At 40.4% G+C, this 22,101-nt stretch overlaps 1 protein-coding gene across 6 annotated transcripts in view; it reads right to left on the minus strand.

The window, feature by feature from the left end:
- LOC121885278 (chondroitin sulfate proteoglycan 4-like) overlaps positions 1-22,101 on the minus strand; it is a 39,783-nt gene that overhangs the window by 9,270 nt on the left and 8,412 nt on the right. For 4 of the 6 annotated variants that reach the window (XM_042394575.1, XM_042394576.1, XM_042394578.1 and 1 more), the window contains 10 exons: positions 10,830-10,958; positions 7,733-7,896; positions 5,924-7,051; positions 5,368-5,778; positions 5,149-5,270; positions 4,202-4,310; positions 2,764-4,083; positions 1,493-1,585; positions 496-993; positions 41-175 (listed from right to left, as the gene is read on the minus strand). In XM_042394575.1, coding sequence (XP_042250509.1) covers positions 41-175; positions 496-993; positions 1,493-1,585; positions 2,764-4,083; positions 4,202-4,310; positions 5,149-5,270; positions 5,368-5,778; positions 5,924-7,051; positions 7,733-7,858 — 3,942 coding nt within the window. In that variant the 5' untranslated portion in view covers positions 7,859-7,896; positions 10,830-10,958. Of the gene's footprint in view, positions 1-40; positions 176-495; positions 994-1,492; positions 1,586-2,763; positions 4,084-4,201; positions 4,311-5,148; positions 5,271-5,367; positions 5,779-5,923; positions 7,052-7,202; positions 7,282-7,732; positions 7,897-10,587; positions 10,796-10,829; positions 10,959-22,101 lie in introns of those variants that run through there. The other 2 variants (XM_042394574.1, XM_042394580.1) reach the window with 2 other exon arrangements.

Consider the following 22,101-nt stretch of genomic DNA (forward strand, 5'->3'; position numbering starts at 1 on the left):
CAAAAGTTGGGTTAAAAGCTGGTTGTAAAGTTGGTTGTACCTGATAGAGGTGCTGCTGTTCTCCATTGTTGTTTCGCTGCTTGTCCTCAGAGGATAACTTCTGAATGAAGCCCAGGGTGGGAGGACTTTGGACAGTAAAAACTATCTCTGAGGGCTGGCTGTCATCATGAACCACCTGTATAGAAAGTAAGCACATATTGCAAATATTTCAGTTTTGTAAATTCAGGCCCCATTATTACACAATCCTTGAAGATGATACAGGATGTACTGTAGAGAATGCAAAAGATGACATACGTCACCCGACTCCATACAAGGAAGTGAAACATTTTCAGTTCTCAAGTATTTCATTCAGGGAAAAAAAAACTATAAAACTTTGACAGCAATCTGTTACATAATATTCCACAATATGATCACAGTCACAGATATTAACAATAAACCCTGATATACTGCCAAGTCCTAGATGCCAGTGACTTATTTGCAATTTCAGAACCTTACCTCTAAATGTTCCCTGCTTATGGAGACATTGTGTCCCTCTGCCACCACCACTGGATTGTTACTTATGACTGTTGGCGGCCTCTGGTGACTCTCCAGGAAGATTTTTACAGATACTCCGATGTCCAGATGTACCTCCCTCCTCCCCTTGTCCGATTGCCTCTCTGTGTTCCTCTCCCTTGCTCTTGCTGTAACATTGAACACATCCGACAACTCATGGCTGCTGTCGTGGTGATATGCCAGGCGCCCTGCCACCAAATCTCGCTGGGTGAATATCGAAATTGCATCTGCTTCCGTCACAGTGTCAGGAGATCCATCATTAAAGCAAAGAACACCGTGTTTAGGTGGAAGGAAGACCTCAAATGTCACTTCCTGTGGGTCTCGGAGGTCGAGGTTGCTGAAGACGCTGAGGTTAGCAGAGGTAAGGGTCGTGATCCCACCTCGCTGGACCATGAGGCCTGTGTTGTTCTCCACCTGCAGGTAAGGATCCTGGGCCATCACCTGCAGCAGCCAGTTACACAACAGAGGAAGAGATGAATTATTTACAACAGCAGTAAGCGGACTCATTACTTTTTAAAATTTTTGGATCACACAAAGCAGACACTGAATCTATTTTGCTGTGTCAGGGAAAATTCCTAATGATATTTAATTACAAGCAAATCATTTGTAGAAGAAGCTGTATTACTAATAATTAACATGAAAACATTATATGAAACAAACAATCACAACTTGATGAATTAATGTTGACTGCTTGCTATTTCCTACTATGCGTAATGCTACTTTTCTATCTATTAATTTGTTTTGCCACTTTTGTGTCTTTCCCGCTTTCTCTTGTTTTTCACATGTTGTCTGTATTATTGTTATTTTAATGAGTAATTTATCATGGCTAAGGGACTACAGTTGAAAATGAGCTACTTGGCTAACACTGACACATTTACAGTAATGTACCTAGAAAAAAGAAATTTAAAATAAAATACATAAAGCTTTGAGATATTATCACCTCCAGTAGTGTGGAAACATAATGTTTTCCATCTGATACAAAAAGCACAAAACGCCCAAAACTGACTCCTCTGTGGACAAACAACACCTTTTTCTGAGAGGAAAGAAGAGAAGAGAATGACAGGTGAGGAGAAAACATCAGCATGTGTAATTTTAATACATTTACAAATTGGAAAAAAAACACACTGATATTACTCTTTAAATAAGAATCTAACAGAGTACCCAGAGGTCAAAGAGAGTTGGATTTGCTGTTTTAAGGTGTGAGCGTGCTTCAAATGAAGTAGTGCTTGTCTGGGGGGTGGGGGAGGGGTACAATTTTTGTAGCTTGCTGAAACCAGCAATTTTACAAGCAGACCCACTTTGCACTGCAATTGGTCAGGTGTGCAAAGGTGAGAAATTATGAAGGATTTGAACTTTTCTGTAAAGCTCTCTTACTTCATCACTTTTTGACTATACAACCAAGTGCAAAATATCAATGCCTTTAAGGACAGACTATAGACTGGATAAAGATAAACATAGTGAGGACGTAGCAAGGTGTGATGTTGTGACAACAGTCAAACTCAATTTGAGCCAGGAGAGCAGCAGGTGAGCAAACTCATAATCACAGCTGTCAGTCAACACCCACACAACAGAAATCCTGTTTTAAGTTTTCAACTCTTATTATCAGAGCAATAATTTCCAAAATGACCACCAGCACACTTATTAGAAGGCCCAGATTTAGCAATTGAGACCATAATGACTTATTTTAAAAACACGAGTGACTGAGTATTTCCAGAGAGAAGTTGAAACTTTTTGAATGGGAGTCAATGGGAGCCAGGGACTTTTTGAAGCCAGCATCTAGCAGTTGTTGGTAGCATTGCACTTGAGGGTACTTGGGCATTTGCTTCAGCCTCAAGCTGTTGTAGCTGCTGCTTGGAACAGACTGTGGGAGAGTGTGCACCCTTATCCCCATTTGTACAATTCATCATGTCCCATCCCTCTTTGCCCAGAATTCAAGTGTAGTCATTCGTAACAATTTGTGTAAGCACATTTGCCTTTAGTCATGGTCAGACAACTCATTCAAGAGGCTTCTTGAGTTCTACCGGGAAGTTGCCAGGCCTTTAAACCTATTTTTGGATTATTCAAACACTGAGAGACACATGTGGGTTGTTGACATTATGACACACAAACATCTGAGAACTAAAACAGAAAATCCATATAACTTTGACTCAGTGGTTTTTAATATTCTACCACCTGGATGACCAAGAATCTTCACAGATAAGTTACGCTAACCTGCTCGAGGTCCCGCTGTGTGAACTCGTACAGTTTGTGTCCAGTATCACTGGCCAACACCAGCTCTCCCATTGGAATCCCTCTCCGTGTGTACACCAACCAGTCGTCCTCAAAGTCAGAGTCGTTGTCCTGGAAACAGAGGTCATTCAATGTCACTAACCTCTGCCCATCACGGGCCACATGGAAAACTTTATTGACAACCCTGACAGGTCTCTGATCATTGATGAGCTGGACAGAGATATTGAAGGTGTGTTCGGCTTCCTCCTTCTTGCTGGTGAGTTTGTGCGGTTTGTAAACTGCGATTTGAAAAGTGAAGGAATCCTGCTTGGTCTCGCTGTCATCGTGAACGTACATGATCCTTTCCTCAATGATATCCTGGTTTGTGAATGTCACAATGTTGTCATTTATGGCAGATGAGTTGGAGAGGTTGATCCTCCTTATGTGCCCGTGCCTTGGGCTCACAGTAATGCTGTACTGGACCTCCCGGTTACTTGCTGTGTGAGTGAACAGGATATCTTTGGTGATGACTTTACTCCCTCCTTCCAGGACTGAAAGGCCTTTGTTTACAACGGTGATGGCATTCGACTCGGCTTTGATGTTGAGTCTGAAGTCATAAGTTGTCGAGTTGGCGTGTGTCGAAAACACCTGGAAGCTGAATGTGTCTCTTGTGTCATCATGCAGCCTGTTGAGAAGTTCATACTTCACCAAGTTATCTGTGATGTTTTTCTGGCTGAAGGTTGAGTTCTTTTGAAGAACTTTGTTGTTGAGGAAAAGCTGACCTTTCTTTGGCACTGTTAGGAGCCTGAAGAAGAGGTCACTCTCATTGAGTTTGATGCCCTTAGAAATCACATGGAGGTCCTCTGGAGTGACAATAGCCTTCTGAACACCGTTGACCTCCATCTTGCTTCGCGTGACCTTGAAGTGGATCCAGCGTACCACAATGGGGAAAACAACCTCTTCAGTTGCTAGGGAATCAATAGTGATTTTACATTTGAACTGATCAGTGATGTTGTTCTGAGTCTGAAGGCCGTGGTACGTGCTAAGGTATCGGATCCGCTCTTTTTCTAGAAGTTTCTGAGAGAAGAAAGTTGTCGGCTTCCATTCGCCACTTGAGTGCAACCGCTGGAGTTCACCGTATTGTGGCAACTCTGTAACATCATAGCGGATTTCCACTGCCTGATCGGCCACATTAACTTGTACTGCAAGATGACTGGTGGTGATGAACGAAGCCCCACCTTGGTTCACCTCTAGTCCAGTATTATTCACCAGTTTGTGTTCTAGCACTACCGCCATAATCCTCAAAACTACTGTGTTGCTCAGCTGCAGAAAAGAAAGAAACAAACTTGTTGCAGTAAAACAATTAAACCAACAATATAACTCACATACTCTGTGTTCCATTTTATGTGTTTATAGTGTCTTAGGCAGGCTACTACATTACCTTATGCCCATCGCTGACTCTGAGTGCCAGCCTAGAGGTGGGGACCCCAGTGTGGACAAAGCTGATCTTACCCTCCTCCAGATCATGCAGGGAGAACAAGTTAACGGCCCTGGAAAATAGATGCAACACTGTTAACTTCAATGCTGTTTTTTGTCTCTTACTCTACTTTGTTTGTCTGATGCTGCAAAAGGAGATTGGAGATCAGGATTAGCAACAGAGCAGTGAAGATGATAATGTGGCCAGTGTGTCACCACACACTAGTCACACTTGAGGTTCAATTGAGCTCATGAGCAACAATAGGAAGGACTGCTTTCAGAAAGAGAAATCAGACATTTAGTTGCCAGAATATAATGATGAATAAATGAGCAGTATCACCTTGATTAGTATATATCTACATAACCTGCGACAACAGTTGTGTTCTGTGCATATAAAGAACTGTTGTGCATGTTTAGAGGTAATCTATAACTTCAACAGAAGGTCCTGGTCCACCCAGAGACAATAGTGAACAGAAGTGATAATCAAATGTGAATTTAAACTGCTGTAATAGCAGCAACCATTTTGGCTACGTAGCCAGGTGCAACAAGTTAATAATAGTGGCTTTGACTGTATGTGAAATGTGACAAGCTCATATCAGATGTCTGACATAATTGTATTGATCCTTTTGATAAAGTTGTCAGGTCCAGTATTTATAGATGAAGAAGATATTCTTTCTTGATATGAAGAATATCACTTTCTAGCTAGGTAACAATGGATTCAACACAACACACAGCTAGCTTCTGTTCCACTAACCTTCATTTCATAATGCAATTTTGCATGGAACATTTTGTTTAATCCAGATATAGATTGCATTATTTTTAAAACTGCAGCAACCTCTCCACTAGCCCTCACTGACTGGTTGTAAGAAGATTTGCGAGGCACTGTAAAGCCTCACGAGCCATAGCACCAACCTGCCGGGGTAATCCTGGTGCTCAAGGTGTCCGGCCTCAGTGTTGAGGTTTCCCAGGGAGCTGAACACCAGGTCTGCAGGACTGCTGTCAGGGTCCGACACTCTCAACACATCTGTTGTAAGCTGGGAACATTGTGGTTGTATTAACTTTCAACTTCTTATTCTTCTTCTTGTGCATCAAAAACATGTACATACCATCCGGGCAATCTGCTGTACCTACCGGTCGTTTGGAGTTCTCCACCAGAGTGAAAAGGTTTCCCTCTGGCAGGCTGAGCACAGGTGCATCATTAACAGGACTGATGCTGATATCAAAACGGTGCAGATGGTTGCCCTTCAGCAACACAGGAAGCTCCTTCTTATTGCTGGAGAAGACTGAAAACATGAAGAAGTCTTGCTGGTCCTCTGACCCACTGTGAACATACATCACTCGGCCCTGCCACAGGTCGAGCATACTGAAAGTCCGGTCCTTCTCTTCTGATCCCATTGTGATAGTCCTCTCCTGCCCTTCTTCCAGCATCCCATCTGGGTCTGGACTCAGGTCCAGGCGGAGCTGGCCATGGACAGGCTGCTCCTCAATACGGAACTTAAACTGGGATGGATGGATGCCCAACTTCCGGAAATCAAGATTCACCTGGAAGGAAGTGCAAACAGAGACTTATATATATCAATGGTGACATATGAAAACTACACACCTCCACCTTATTGTTATTGGCATTAATGTGTAAGAACCGTTTGCCAAATGACTAAAAGTGACAGCCAGTGACAACCAGTCCTACCTTTATGTGTTTGGGCTCCAAGGGTGCCCGGCTTCCCTCCGCTACCTCTAACTTCCTCAACAACAGAAAGTTGGAGTTCTTCTTTCTATCACTGTTGTTGCTCAGTGGTTGTGTGGTTGTAATATCAAACTCAGGACCATCTGTTGGGCTAGTGGTGGTCATTGCATCTGGAGCTTGTCCTGTCTTGCAGCCCAAAGTGATGTCCTTAGTGACAACAGCATGAGGGAGGCCTGTTCTCTGAGTGTTCACCCTAATGTTTCGGAGGCAGCCTTTAAACGAGCCTCCTCCTCCAGTCATTTGCCCCCCAGCTGCAGTGGACATCAACCCAGCTTGCCTCACTTCTCCACGCACTTGTTCATCTAGCCCTCCCAGGAAGAGAGGCCCTTTGAGCTGGATGACTTGGAGCTCCAGACTCAGTTTGGCCTTGACCAATTCCTCGCCCACCTTCAGCTGGATGCTGTGGGGTAGCAGGTGCAGCTGGATGGGATACCAGGTGAAGTTGCCATGGACATGTGTTAAGGAATGCAGCTCAGTTTTACTCCCATCTCCATTTCCAACCGTTGCCACCAGGTGACCATCTCTGATCTCTATAGCAACAAAACCTCCCTGGTTGCCGGAGCTGTACAGGACTATACCATCTTCTTCTCTCGCAGAGGGGTGCAGCTCACATTCAAATAACCCCTCTTGAGGTACTTCCCATGGTGGTAGAGTGATGAAGGCTTTGGAGCTGAAAAAACTGACAGAATCCTCTTCTGTCGCAGAAAACTGCGCACTACAGCCCAGAGATACCTCATGGATGCTCTTGTACCCAGAATACGGCCTCAGGCTGGACAGCAGATTATGTTCATTGAACACAGCTTCATCTATGCAACCTCTAAACCCAGTGGAGATGTTGAGAAGATACGGATTGTTCAGCTCGACTGTCCCGCCAACAAAAAGGCCGTCCTCGACCCTGAGCTCCAAATCTGGTCCTGGCATACGGAGGCTGGTGTGAGAGTTTCGGTCCACAGTCATAGTGACATTATGGCGGTCATGAGTTAGCTCCATGGAGTGCCACCCCAGGTCACTAAGATGGATGCCCTTTTCTGAGCGCAGCGAACGTTCACCTGAGCCCAGGTCCAGGCGTACCTGTGCGGGGACAGTGGAGACAAGAAGGGGTGGATAACCAAGACACATGAAAGTTTGACAAATTTCTGTTTTTATGGCCAAATTCAAACTTTAATTTGTAAAAGAAAGAGTGGCAAGAAAAAGGAACAAAACACATAAAAGCATGTATTACATTGTGATGAGATTGGTTGACTGTAGATCAGATTATTCCCCAAACACAAATATAACCAAACTCTTTCATGAGCAGCTCCCTCGCCTTATACTTGAAGCTTCCATTAAACTGTTGTGGTCTTCCCTCTTAACCTTAGTCATGAAGAAACTTGTTCTGAAATGAAGTCAGTGCCAGGGGGGTTTATTTTTTTTTCACTCTGCAAGCAATCTGACACCAAGCTGTGTGCATGCAGTCTTCTCTCTGGCTCTCCTCAGGATAGTAAATGCCAACATATACAAGCTAAAACAGCCCAAGGGACAAATATTTTCTCGTTTTAAAGGTGTGAGGCATCTTTATGAGAGAGCCTCTAGAAAGATTTGACTTTGTCTCATCTGTAGCCATATTACTAAAATTTAAATCGTCTTTCCCTTGCCAAAGTACAAATTGATACACTTCCTCTCATAATGTTTGGGTCCATTAAAATGAACATTTAATGCATTTGTGTTGTTTGTTTGCTTGTTGTGCTAATGTGTGTTATCCTAATGGCCTACCTGCAGGCGCCCAGAGATCAGCTCCAGCAGCAAAAAGTCTCTGCGTCCTGCTGCCAAAAATAGCAGCCCTGCCTGACTGGAGGTTCGAAATCGTACATGGAGCAACGTCTGAATGGACGACTCCATTGTCCGCAGGTGGATGTAGCCATCACCGTAGAATGACACTGTGACAATGTAAAAGGAAACAGAGAAGCTGAGTTGAATTAGTAGTTTGGCATAAAGTAATAATAATTTAAAAAAGTGTGTGTCTGTGGGGGGTATACCGGATTTATCAATACCAACGAGAGAATTTCACACAAATATGTAGTTGCAGTATTGCGAAACAATGTCATTAATATGCTGACATGCAGTGGGTGGACACCATACCATGAACCATACCACCATACCATTTATAATTCAAACTTCATCATCTGGTATTATCTGTTTTTCTTTGGTTATCTGTATATAACAGTAACTCCTAACACACAAAAAATGAATGAACATTTGGTGAGCAAAGGCCCAGTACAGACAATTTGCTGTATTGACTGGCTTGCCAATGTGGTGTCTACTCTGCCTTTTACACCTGCTATCCGAATTCAATTAATGACGACTAATGCATCCTGGAAATGTTCTGATGCTAATTAGACTTCACTGTTGACCCAAATGACACAGATTGGACTTTTAGTTTTACAAACATCACTCAATGGGGCAGAGCAGCTCTGGAAGCACAAATAATGTCATTAGTTGGTTTAAAGTTTAGGGGGCAGAGCTTGAACTTGGTATTAAATACATACCATTAAAAAAACTTACCCTTTATTGCGTGGTATAAACACCTTTTAATATGTAATTGAAATGTATCATTCAGTCGTGAGGCCAGTGTACCCACCACATCATCTGTGAACAGTAAAGCAGTCTTGATTTCAATCGATTTGACCTACAAAGCATCGGTACTGAAGCACTCTGGCAAAATGACCGTCCATTTGTGGAAACCGTAACACACAGAAAATAGAGGTCAGGGAAATGTTTGTGTGTGTGTGTGTGTGTGTGTGTGTGGTTGGTTGGGGATGGGTGGACACTCTAAAAACCCTATAAATCAAACAGTACAGCAGTATGTAATGGCAGTACAACTGAACACACAAAAAGAAAATATCTAAATGATTCAAATTAAAAAACAGATCCACAAAACATGAGAAAAATGAGAAAAACTGAAGTCAAGACATTTTTATGAATATGAATAAATTAATCAAAACAAGGTAGACTTTTACCTTTTACCTGTAGGAAAATCCAACCATTTAACAAAGTATTCAGTCTCTAAATACTGTTTTTCTTGCAGCAGGTTAAAGCATCTGCCCAAGTCTGCCAACATTGGAAATTAACTTCTAACTTTGATTGTTTTGTTACGTTATGGATCAAATTCTGCTGTTGAATTTAGGTATCATTTATTTTTGGTTAATTTGGTTGAATTGCAGTTGAGTAATAATAATAACAATAATAATAAAGTTTATTTATATAGCACTTATCAAAATGAGCAATTACAAAGTGCTTTACAAGGCAGACATAAAGTAAACATGGTTCTTATTTGAGCAGCACATAAAATATAAATAACAGACTTTCCTTTTTGTACAAATTTGCCAAATTGATAGAAAACATTAGAAAAATATATTGTTTCTATTCTTTTATATCTGTTCTTCTGCGTTCCATCTTTCATCATTATTTTTTTTAAATTTATCATTTGCAATCGATCTCATTTGTCATAAATACTTTACTGTAATATCTTATTATTATGTTGTCTTTGAATCCATTTGCGGCATGGTTTTGAAATGGGCAGCTTGCCAAAAAAATATTTGTTATAAGACAGATCCCAGTGAGAAGCACTCAGTCAGCAGACCGGCCCAGCATGCCGCTCTGCATAAAGCCTATAAGCCCACTGTCAGTGTAACTCATGTCTGTCCATCTATATCTAATCTGCTTCTATGATGCCACTGAACATTGGATTATTAGTAATCTTCCTACAGTCACAGACACACTTCGAATGAATTAGCAGGTATAAGAATAGTATAGAAATGTGGGGAACTTTCTGCTGATGGCCAATTCAGGTTTTTTTCCTGCAACCTTTAAATTCTTAGTGAGTGTTGATATTTTAGCGGCAGTTATTTAGAGTTAATAAGAGGTGTTGTACTGCAACATCTCTGTAAAAAGTTCATTAAGGCTGCTGCTGAATTCACCAAAATGTTTTCAAGGGAAGAGCAAGGAGCAACTTTTTAATGATAATCCTGACTTGTCTGAGTTGTTCTCAATTGTTTTATGTGAGGATTATCAGAAGAGTGAACATATTATATAAATCAAACTTTAAATTATATAGGAGGGCATTTGGCAAGCGGTGTGGCATCAGATCAGGTACATACATCCTTGTAAATGAGATAAGTAAGAGCAAGCATTCAACTAAAATATAATCCAACAGCGTATTGCCATATGTCTACTCATAATATTAAATGGATTAAACAATAAGCTGCCAACTGTCACAGACACATTTAAACTTAATCAAAGGTGGTGCTAACAAGGATATTGCTATTGCGTCAACGTTATCATTATCTCCTGTGTCTAATCACTATAAAGAGCTGGAATTTATAGAACCACAACCACAGTTTCAGTGTGAATGTTAAAAGTGAAGTTAAATAAATTTACACTAACAACCCTTAAAACTATACAGTATTTTTTACATGCTTTTTAAGGAAAAACCTTTTTTTTTTTTTTTTTTTTTTACAGTTGTACCAGTTCTATTGTAGTGGTGCAAGAAATGATTAAAAAGTAATGTTGTAGCATAATTGTTCACAGTTAGGAGAAGAAGTGATTTTCTCTCCTCTGCAGCACCTTACCTCCATAAACTTGTCCTGTGGAAAGCAGCAGGAGCAGAAACAGATCAGCCACAAAACTCCCCATCGTTAGTTTAAAATCAAACTTGCACTCAGTTAAGAGCAACATCTGGTTGCCTGACTGTACCGTCCATTGTCTTTAATGTACAGCAGTGGCTCTGCATGTCATTTCTACCGCTGACTACTTCCAGACGGTCTCTACTTGCTTTGCTGGATTTGGATTACAGCCTTTTAAAAAAATGTACCTGTACTAGTGAGCAGAGCACAGCGAGGTGAAACTCCACCCACAGATCCTCCCCTCAAACACAGAAGACCTGGATGGTGTAGTGCTCAGTACCAAACATGAACACATGGGGGAGGTGTCATAACACATCCTGAGACAGAGAGGGAGAGAAGAAGGCACAGCAGATTGTGTGTTATTTGTGTTCATGGAGACTGAGGCTGGATCTCACTCTTACTGTCAAAGGTTAAAGGGCCAATATAGTATCCTGGCTGCAAAAGTACAACTACATCCTGCACACCAACTGCTCTGTATTTTACTCATGTTTCAAAATGATAAATATGTTTTCTTATAAGAAAGGTTTCTCACAGATTGTTCTTCATGAGGAAAAAAAATGTTCAAAGCAATAAATAGAAAATCCCTCCTGATTCGGCCATAGCAAAAGAACTGCTGGCAGTACTGTAAGTTCAACTTAAGTATTTAACAGTAAACTCACTTACTTGAGTTAATTAATTATGAATACAGTTACTTTATTATGATTTTTGTCACACTCTATAGCATCCATTGCCACAGCAGTTCTTTGCCCTTTTTCAGACAAAACTGAGTGCTACTGCTCTCTGAGATATGGGATTGACTCCATCCCCCCACAACCCTGCAAAAGTAAAATAGGTATAAATAATGAATGGATGGAAATCTGTGACGTTGCATTGTATTCCACACCCTCAACATTACAAGGCAACATCACGTTAACTCTGATCTGGGCAACGCCGCACTATCAGAGTATTTAATTAAATAAAAAGAGATCAAAAGTATGTGAAGATCAATAGTAATTATAGTAATATTAATGTTTAACGTTCAAGTGTTTGGGTCAAATCTACATCCTCCCTCCCACTCTGACATGTCACCCTCCAATGGGCAATGCAACGTGCATTACTGTCTGCCACAGTGTCATTTTTTATACTACCACTGGGGGATGCCAAAGTCTGATATTGTCAAATTCAACACATACAGTAGTGGCTTTAATCAAAAATCCATATACTTAAGTGAAAGTACATATTAAGGATTTTAAAGTGTTTTCAAAAACATAAAAAAGCTATTAATTTACAGTAACAATGGTACCTGTAATTGGTTACTTTCCACTTTTCCATCACTGATGGCAATAAAGCACCCACTGAACTGAAATGAATGGACCCGCAGAGAGAGATAGAAACACAGAAGTAAAACATTGATGTGAAGAGTAGGAAGGAAAAGTGAGTTTGCAAAATTGCTAAAACCAAGGAGAGAGACGAAGTAAAAAGGAACAAGAGGTTAAAGGAAGGGAAATAGCCGGTGGCTCATTGAGGTAAAGTGGAAGTTTGGGTGTGATTGTTCAAACTGCAGGACACACTCCCCTGTCTGTATCCTGAACCCCTCCACCCTCTAACCTACCACCACTACACACACACAAACACACACAATTACACACACACATACTCAAATGTGCTGTTAAGCTGCAGCTCGAGAGAGTTTGGTCCATTAAAATGTTGAAAGAAAACATAAGGGCCTTTCTTCGCCTGCTGATTCAAAGTTGGCTTGGCACATGAGAGGAGTGCTGTGTTTAGTTTTAGTTCCCAGGATGTTGAATAATAGACTCTGCAGCCTGGTTTCTTAAATGCAGGGGTCACACCCAAAATAGGTCACAGTTCAGCCGGTGACGGGTCCTCTCATGACGAGAGTGCTGGTGTGTTTTAATGAGCCTGGATCCCACGCTGAGAGGATTAGCGTCTTGTCTTTTAGGCTGGAAAAGTCTTTAAAGCTAAACTAGCAGACAAGAGAGTAAAACAATGTTTATACTGAGCATCCACACTCATTCATCTTTTCTCTGCATAGGAGAAGTAGGAGAAGTTCATGAATGGAAATTAGTTTTCTTTTCTACTTAAAACTACTTAGTCTTATCTAAAACGTTGTGCATAAAGTGTTATTGCCTATAAACTCCTGCAGATATTTTATAATCATTTGGAACCATATGGAAATAAACAGATGAAAAAAACCATAGTCTCTTACTTGAATGCATAATCAGTTTTTGCTTATCTTATACAGACAACAGAGAGGTGACAGGAAATACAGGGTGAGAGGAAGAAATGACATGCAACAAAGGTGTCCGGCCAGACTCAAATTGGAGACGCTGCGATTTTTTTGTCATTGTGTTGGATGATTAGGCCACCAGGACACCAGCTGCAACGATTAGTCACTCAACAGGAACTGAATTGCCAACTACTTTTTTAAGAAAAAATACCCAAATTCTCTGCTTCCAGCTTCTTTAATGTGAATATTTTCTGGTTTCTTTAGTCCTCTGTGAGAGTTAACTGAGTATTTTTGGGTTGTGGACTGTTTTAAGATCATTTTTAGGACATTTTAGGTTGCACCTTGGGTAACATTTTTCACCATTTTCTGACATTTTATAGAACAATTGACTCATGACGTCATTGATGACAAATGAATCAATGAATCGTGAAAATAATCAACAGATTTATTGATAATGCAGCCCTAAAAAAGGTGTAATATTTGTTCAATCAAGCAATCAATTTATTTTGGATTTTACAGAGCTATTTCCTGGTTCAACTTTGAACCACCATATTTGTTTGTGTGCGTGCAGTTCTACATTATGATGGCTAATTATAAAGCACAAAAAGTTTGTAAGAAAAATGTTATAATAACTGACAAAATCACCCTAATTGTCAGATAAAAGGAAATTTCTCTATCAAATAACATTTCAGCCTGCAAACCTTTTCAGGTGAATATCGGTGTGCAAATATGGTCTTAAGTTGCAGTATGAGACAAGGTCAAAGATGTTTTCCATCCTTTTCTAAAAAAAACAAGTGGTATAGTATTCAAATATTTAGCAGACAACAGTTCACAGATGTGTTGGTGACTCTCTCAGAGCAGTGCCCAGTGCTATGAAAGTGGTATAATACAAGGTAGAGAACAGGAACCACCTGGCTGAGGATAACAGCAAACAGAGCAGACCAGGAAGAGATGGAGGATTGGGACCGATTTAACTCCAGCAGCAGCTAAAAAAACAAAAAACAAATCTCACAGCTGGGTGGACAAGCCTCACAGGTCCCTGCTTCTTAGCGTGTCACCAACACTTTGCTGCGTGCAACTGAACATGTTAAATCACTTCTCAAAACCAATTTTCATAGACTTGATGTTATGTGATGTCATCTTTTTACTGTCTTTTTTAAAAAATCTTTCTTACTGTCTTTTTATCTTTCAATGTCTTTTGTCTTCTCTACTGTGTTTTTGCAACTTTTGTCTTCTTGTCTTAACTTTATCTTAACTTTGTCTTGTTTTTGTTTTGTTTTGGCCTTGCTGTTTGACTTTCTGTTGTTTTATTGCTTTTTTGAGTATCCTGCTTTTGTTTTGTCTGTCGAAGCACTTTGTAAACTCTGTTTTTAAAGGTGCTATGTAAATAAAGTTATTATTATCATTATTAAGAAAGAAAAGACAACAGAGAGACACATCTGCTTCCCTCAACCTTCGTTTCCTCTCCATGCTTCCCATCCTTCCTTCCTCACCTTTGTATCCTGTGCCAACATGCGCCGAAACATGTGCCAACACATGAGTCAACACATGACACATGTTGGTACATTTCAGCAGTTTGATACAGATCTACTGATATTTGAGTTGCTATTAAAAAAAGAGCAGAAATCCCACCACATTATCCACCTGTATGGCTGAGATAAGTGAGTCACTCTGTTTTTTTATACTAGAGGAAAAATAAAGTTAATGGAAGAAGGACTAAAACACTGTGTGGGCTCTGGTATAAACCTTGGCCCGAGCTTTTAGTCCCATTTCCAATATAAATACAGTAATTGAGTGACACATCCATTTTCTATTTATGAGCCAGTTACATAAGAACAGAAAGAGAGCAAAGGGCTGTAGAAGAAGGCCAGAGTTTCAGACAGAGAGAGGCTCAGAAAGAGACTGTCAGATAGACAGTGCACTTTGTTTTCTGTGTGTGTCTGTGTGTGTGTGTGTGTGTGTGTGTTTGTGTGTGTGTATGGTCCAGGTATTCCTAATGTTGTGGGGACACGCCTCCCTTATGGAGAAAAAAAGTCCTCTTAACATAAATCATTCATTTTAGGGTGAAGACTTGGTTTAAATTTAAGGTTAGTTTAAGGTTATGTTAAGGTTAGGGTAAGGGTTAGGGTTAGGCATGTGGTGGTTATGGTTAAGGTTAGGATAAGTCTACAGGAAATTAATGTAAGGGTTAGAGTTAGAGTCAGTGTATGTAAGTTAGGGTTAGAGCCCTAAATGTAAGTCAATGTAATGTCCTCTGAAGTGATGGAAACATGACTGTGTGTTTTCGTGTGTGTGTGTGTGTGTGTGTGTGTGTGTGTGTGTGTGTGTGTGTGTGTGTATCCCATCACACTTCCCAGAGGCACCTCTTCAGATATTTGATATTTCTCTCTTAAAATGTGCAATGTGATGCTGGGACCAGCTGCTACCTTTGTTTGGGGACACCTTAGACTCTTTGTTTGAGTGTGTGCATGAGTGTGTGTATTTGTGTGCGTGGGTGGGGTTGTATTGCTATCTCTGTGAGGACTGATTTTAGTTTGAAACCATTGGTGGTGAGGATGTTTCTGCATTGTGAGGATGTTTTGGCTGGTCTTTCAAAGACTTGGCTTTCAGTCAGTATAAGGGTTAGGCATTTAGTTGTGATGGTTAAGGTTAGGGGCTGGGGAATGCATTATGTCAATGAGGGTCCTCATAAGTATAGAAAGACATGTATGTGTATGAGTGTGTGTGTGCCGAAATGCGGAGGAAAGTGATTTAGATGTGAGTCACTTTGAGTCATAGCTACTTTATTTAGCACACTTGTTGAAAGAGAAGAAAAGACATAATAAGAAACAGCAAGAGATGAGAAGAAGCAATTTTATTCACAATTACAGGATAAGATAATAAAAGATAAGATACGATAAGGAGTGATTATGGTGAAAAAAGTAGGAAACAATGGACAAGCAGTGCCATTGCTACACTATCTTTAGCTGAGCGGCACTTATCTGAGAAAAAAAGAACAGGAAACAGACACACTCTCTTCATCCTATCAGTCTGTTATTTTGGATCTAGCCTTGTCTGTTTGCAGGAATTGTAGACTCTCTCTCACACACACTTAAGAACAGGACTCCAACAGGCCAATAAGTAAAAGAGAGAACAAAAATCTAAGATACTTTGGGGAATCTTCAGTGGTGATTCCTTCAGACATTTTGACTTGTAATTGCAGGAAAAGCACGGGTGGAACTAATAACACCAACGATGGATGGCTCAGCTCGAAGTGTCCCAGTGAGCCTTCATGTGCGATACTAGAACCCTTGAACAGGCAGATCATTAATGTTATTAATTACACCCGAGCTTTCCCTTCCAAAATGTCAAGGTCCAAATGTCTTCAGTGAAAAAGGATACCTTTAAGATGATAAAATGAATTCAACTTTACAATCACATCCACTGGCTCACATCCCAACTGTTGTCTTACAATTACATTCATCTTCCTCTCCTCCTTACCCACCTATAAAACGTGGACGCTTCTGAAAAAACAAAGACAGGCAACATCTGCAGATCAGAACTCACAGTGAGGACTGATGGGAAGGGAAAGTGTAGGGCAGGGAAGGATGGGAAGGGATGAGAGGAAACGACCTTTGGTTGTCTTCCAATGTTTTCTTCTTTTTTTTTTTCCAAAGTGGAAAGTTGAAAAAATGGAAGAAAGCCTGGAAGAAAGCCTCTTTTTCCATGTACAGCTCTATGAAGACACAAGTAGGAGATGTGACTGTCTTCCGAAATCTCTTCAATAGAAGTACATGAGGAAATTGCATCTTGCTCTTTGTCTGATCTCAATTTTCGAGTACTTAACACTTAGAGCACACACACTTAAACAAGCATAAAAGCATGTGTGCACATTTTCAAATCACAAATACATTTTATTACACATTTTGCTCTCTCCCTCGCTCACACACTGTTCCCTCCTGACACAATATCACACAATCAGCTGTGTACTGTTGTGTTCTCATTTAAACACTGTGACAAAGGTCAGTCCCTAAACACAATGGCTGCCAGCAGCTGCTGGTCTGACTCACCGCCAGGCCATTTGACCCCGCAGCTCATCGCACGATTTAACATCATTAAACACTTCTAAGCAAAACATCGTCTGAGTCACTGCCTCTGTCCTAGTCACAACAACATGCGCTCAAACTAAAAGATGACAGACACGGTTCATTGTTTCACGCACTAAGCTTGTCTTTCAAGCACATATTCACAACACACATTTCATGTTATCAATGTCATGCACAGGACGGGCTGTCACAACTTTGCGGTTGGGTAGTTTTCAAACATTTCAAACCTTCGAGACCAGTGTTCTTGCTGGTGGGTCTTAAAAACAGATGAGATTTGTTTGTGAGTTTAAAAACAGGAAATGCGTTACATATCATGTGCTGCACCCAAAGCTAATATCTGGTCTCTCTCGATGAAGCTTTTGTGTGATCTTTCCCCATGCAACGTCTAACTGGATTATCTATGGTGATACTATTTCTCAGTGTACGATTCACTCACCAAAAGCTATTTTTGTAGGAGGGGTTGCCCTTTTGTATTCCTGGAATAAAAAGACAGCGTGCTGCTTAAACATGATCATAAAATTTAATGTGCTGAGACAGAATTTGAATAGATGCTGAGATTGCCTGGAAAACACACAAAGTAGAGAAATATCTCCAGGCTAAACCTAAATTAAACATTCAACTTTTTTTCTTTTATCACTAATTCACTCTTTACAATCAATTTATCATCACACCAGAATGCAAAGATGAAATGTAGAAAATTTATCTTGATTTAAGTAAATAAATACACCAAAATTGCTAAACACAGCTAAATTATTAAAATGTATTTTCTGCAGCACACCAACAGGTTTAACAGATCTTTCGACATGCAGATAAAGTTACTATTTATGCCCTTTAACACCTCACAACTGGATAGACAAAGATCTTAACTATGCATTAAGTAAGGCTCCACCCTGCCACAGTTTTTAAACCTGGACGTCAGAGATTCCTCCATTCCCAGCTAAACTAGCACAACTAGTACAACAACAACTCCCTACCGTCTTGTCTTTTTTTAAAAAAACAACAGTAAGCCTGGGAAGACATGCAGGGTCTGGGGGATATGAAAGAGCCAATTGTAAAGTTTAACTAATTAGGAGTCCACGATTGAGAGTCATGGACAAAAACTGGGGTCAGAGGCAACCTGGTCATTAAGTGAGTTAGATATGAATCAGCCATTGTTGTCATCCAAACTGTCTAATTCATGGGGGCTTATAATTGAGTTCTGCTCCAATACAAAAATAAGCCACTATATGAACTCATTCACTGGAATTTTCCTCCTTCACATTACTTCTCCTCCACAGTTTACTGAAACTTGCCTCCCAACATGCTTCAATGTGATTATAGTTACTGTTGTGAAGCCAGTGACCCATGGAGGCCTTAAAGGCATCGCTCCTTGTTTATCGACACAGTCAAAATTTTGCAAGATAAACTCTGATCATGTGTTGCGCATAAGAATAGCGTGAAGAGTTCTTCCAAAATAAAAGGAGTATGGAACAAAAACATGGCTTGAGCACAATATTTTCACACATGTTTGTCATATAAAAGCAAAATGTTAGTTGTGTTAAGGAATTTTTACCCATAAGGAGGCAGAAAGTCTCTCAATACATACAGCAGCTTTTACCTTTTGTTTGGACAACCTAACTCTGAGAAAAACTGTTGCTGTTTCTTTGATTTGCTAGATCAACTTCTGGATGCCACTTTGTTTGTTCCTACTGGGAGGTGTACGTTAGGCATGGAGCAGCTATAGCTGCCTACAGCTCTATATTAGTGAATTAGTGAGAGCTAGAGGCACTCAACCACACAGAGTGACTTACCAAATCTATGAGCTAAAATCGTCTTAAACCTAAACAGCGCCTCAGTATGAGTTGATTCTCAGTGAGATCAGTAGTACCAGCAACTTTTTCACATCATAGTCATTTAATTCATTCAGTCATTTGATTTGGTGTTTCTGGTCCTGAGTCTGCCATCCCTGCTGGGGATTCTCATGCATTTCTTGCATTTTAAAACCTAAAAAATTTCAATAAATCAGGCTCAACTACAGGTGGTTTTAGTAACCTAACTTTTGTATTATGTTGTTCCTATCATAAATGTACTGACAATACTTATTATGTAACTGTTTTTCCAGTGATCACAAATTTTGCTCTTATGTAATATGAGTTTGCTTCAATTCGGAAATACCTAGTAGAAACTGTTTATCCAGCTATTACTTGGTTTCCCTGTTCTCTCTCTCCACTCTTTCTGTTCCTCTGCTGTCTCTCTTTCTTGCTACAGGAATGAATCACTCCCACGAGAGAAGCTGGAGTGGCACTTCGTTCTAAAAACAAGCAAACTCTTCCCTCCCTTTTTGCACTAGTGTTTACAGAAGAGCCATTTGTGGCCCAGATTCAGGTCACAAGTCGCTGTTGTTACTGTTATATGAAAACCTTATGTTCAATTATGCTGATGTTCGTGTGAAAATTACTCTTCTATGCTCATCTAAGAACTGAAAACATCTTCAAACTTATGAAACAAATTTGAATTGAGTTGGATAAACTCTAAAGGCTGGAATTAACCATTAACAACCACTTCTACTGTTTGTTACAATCAAACTGCTTTGCGGTTTAGCCCACAAATTGTCTCAAAATTCTTGTAATATCAGTTACTACAAAGGATCACACAATCATCTGCAAAACAACATTTTTCAGGTCAAGCTGAGACAAAAAAAACCCAACACAATCACAACAAAATCAATTGTTCCAGAGTCAGACAGTAAACCCTCGAAAATGTGTGGAGAAAAAAAAATAGAACTAAACACACAGAGGACCCCTCCCATAACAAACTGTCTGTCCCAAAACACATTTGAAGTCCGGGGAGAAGCGGCGGGAATAATTGGACAACACGCAAACGCAGACAGGCAGGAATGTTTGCCGTGACTCGTTAGTGACGCACTATTTGTTGTTGTGCTATGCTGCAGTGCACTTATTGTTGAGGAGGGACACTTTGCACTTGTTGGGAGAGGAGGAGGAGGAGAGTGGGGAAGGGGCAGAGGGAGGGGTTTTGTTGTGAGAATGAAAAGTTGAGGGTGTTCTCTTTTGGTTTCCTCCTTTCCCTGAAAGCCCCCCTCTCCTCGGCCTGTCTCCCTCTCCCCCAACACGCTTGCTGTTCCTAATGTCTTTCCTGTTCAGGGGTGTGACCTGTTCCCACACCGTGTAGGACATCCCTTGGACACACAAGAAAAACACACCCTGTTCCCTGGACATACAGACCTATATAGTTAGTCTGAACATTAATGCATTCACAGCATAAACTTTAAGGTTTGATGGATGGATGATATTGTAAGTTCTCTTAAGTAAAGGAGATAAATAACTTGTCCCTAAAAAAATAACTGAATTTTGCAGATTATGTATGAATGCAGATTATGTTTTGGTAGAAATTGGTATCAGGTTTTCGAGTCGTCAGTCCGGCATTCAAGTGTCCATCCCTCTGACAAGTTTTATTCTTATTTTGCTACCATACTGGCTGTTTTATTTAATGTTATCCAGTTGTTTACACTGGCTAGCATTTTCGTACTACTGCTGGCAACATTATGTGGTGCTTACAGTTTTACTGCTTCAGGCGGTGTATTTGCTTGTTTCTGACCCAGAACACACAAGCAAGATCTGTTTGGGCCGAGGAGCCATATTTGACGAGAAACAGAACGTGAACGTGCTTAAAAAAAAGGCCTTACTTTGCATTGCTTTTTTGAATTCAAGAGGCACGTCCTGAACCTCCATTGGCATTTTGCCCAGTGCTCCCATTAAACTCATGTCTGGATTCACGTACCATAAAAGTCTTGCTGAAGATAAAAATTTGATCAATGACAGATTCAAAAAGGATTGAATTTAGTAGGTTAATATGTTTCACCAGTGCCTGTTATGCAAGCTCCTGGCAAAGGATATTGTGTTAGATAAGCCTACAAAGTAGCTTGCAAAAGTGCAGAGTTATAAACCTTTCTCGTGCACTGCTGAACAAGAGGGAACACAAAGCTTGTTTCCTGTTTGTGTCACATTCAAACCCCTCCCCTCCATTTCCTTCCCTGGGGCTCAATTGTGCACCTGCACCTAAAGGGCCAGCATAAACACTTTCAGCTGCTCTGTTCTCAACTGGGCGCTGAATTCATCAGCCGCACAACAACACGTGCAGAAACAATACAGCTCCTGGGTGAAAACAAGTTTGTTTTTCGCAAATCCTTGACAGTATGAATAGAAAGTCCAGGATGCCTTCAGATTCCTTTGCATTCTTCTCATTCAATGTTTACGGTTTGCATGCAGTCACTGGGATGAATTTAGATGTTATATCCATCTTATTATGTAGAGGAATGAAAAGAGCGTGAGCAACAATGTCCAGCTGCTCTACTGATTGTTATAATATAATGATGCTAGGAGACAGTGATGAAAAATAAGTACACTCTAGTGATTGGACAAGGTTTTTTAAAAAATACATGTGTACAACATCACAACAAGCCATGATATTGTCTAAAAATTATGCAAAAACAATTAGGCAAACAGTGACAAACAGAGATGGAAGTAAAATGCCATTAACATTCATGGTCCCTAGAGGATGAATCATCCTGATTATGGTGATCCCCTGAATTTTCATCTCGCAACTTTTTATCTAGCAGCTGTCGATCAGGAGATAGCTTCCACAGATGGCAGGGTTGGCGGTTCGATTGACTGACTTTGGTAATCTCCTGACTTTTCCTCTGGTGCCAGCATGAGGTTAACATTTGTGGTGTTGAGTGAAATGTCTACAGTTGTTGGATGGATTTCAATGACATATGGTGCAGATATCAATGTTCTCCTCAGAATAAATGGTAATTTGTGATTTTTGTTTAGCTTGTCCTCAGTTGTACTTTGTGTTCAGTGCTAATCAGCATGCTATCGATGTCATTGTGAGCATGTTTGAATGCTAAAGTTAGCATTTAGCTCAAAGCGCTACTGTGCTGCAATAACAGATTTTCTTGGCCACAACACAACTTTGACACACTGTGTCATCACCTTTTAGTTAATATCGCGAACTAGTTAGCAAACAGTAGCATATTTACACATCCAGCAGTTATGGAGCAACAGTATCATTCATTTGGAGTAATGATTCTGGCCATCTGCTGAATCTGAGTCACTCTTTAGCTCTGTTTTTGATCTCTACCAACTCCTG

This window comes from Thunnus maccoyii, chromosome 19, assembly GCF_910596095.1.
Source record: "Thunnus maccoyii chromosome 19, fThuMac1.1, whole genome shotgun sequence".
Lineage (NCBI taxonomy): Eukaryota > Metazoa > Chordata > Actinopteri > Scombriformes > Scombridae > Thunnus > Thunnus maccoyii.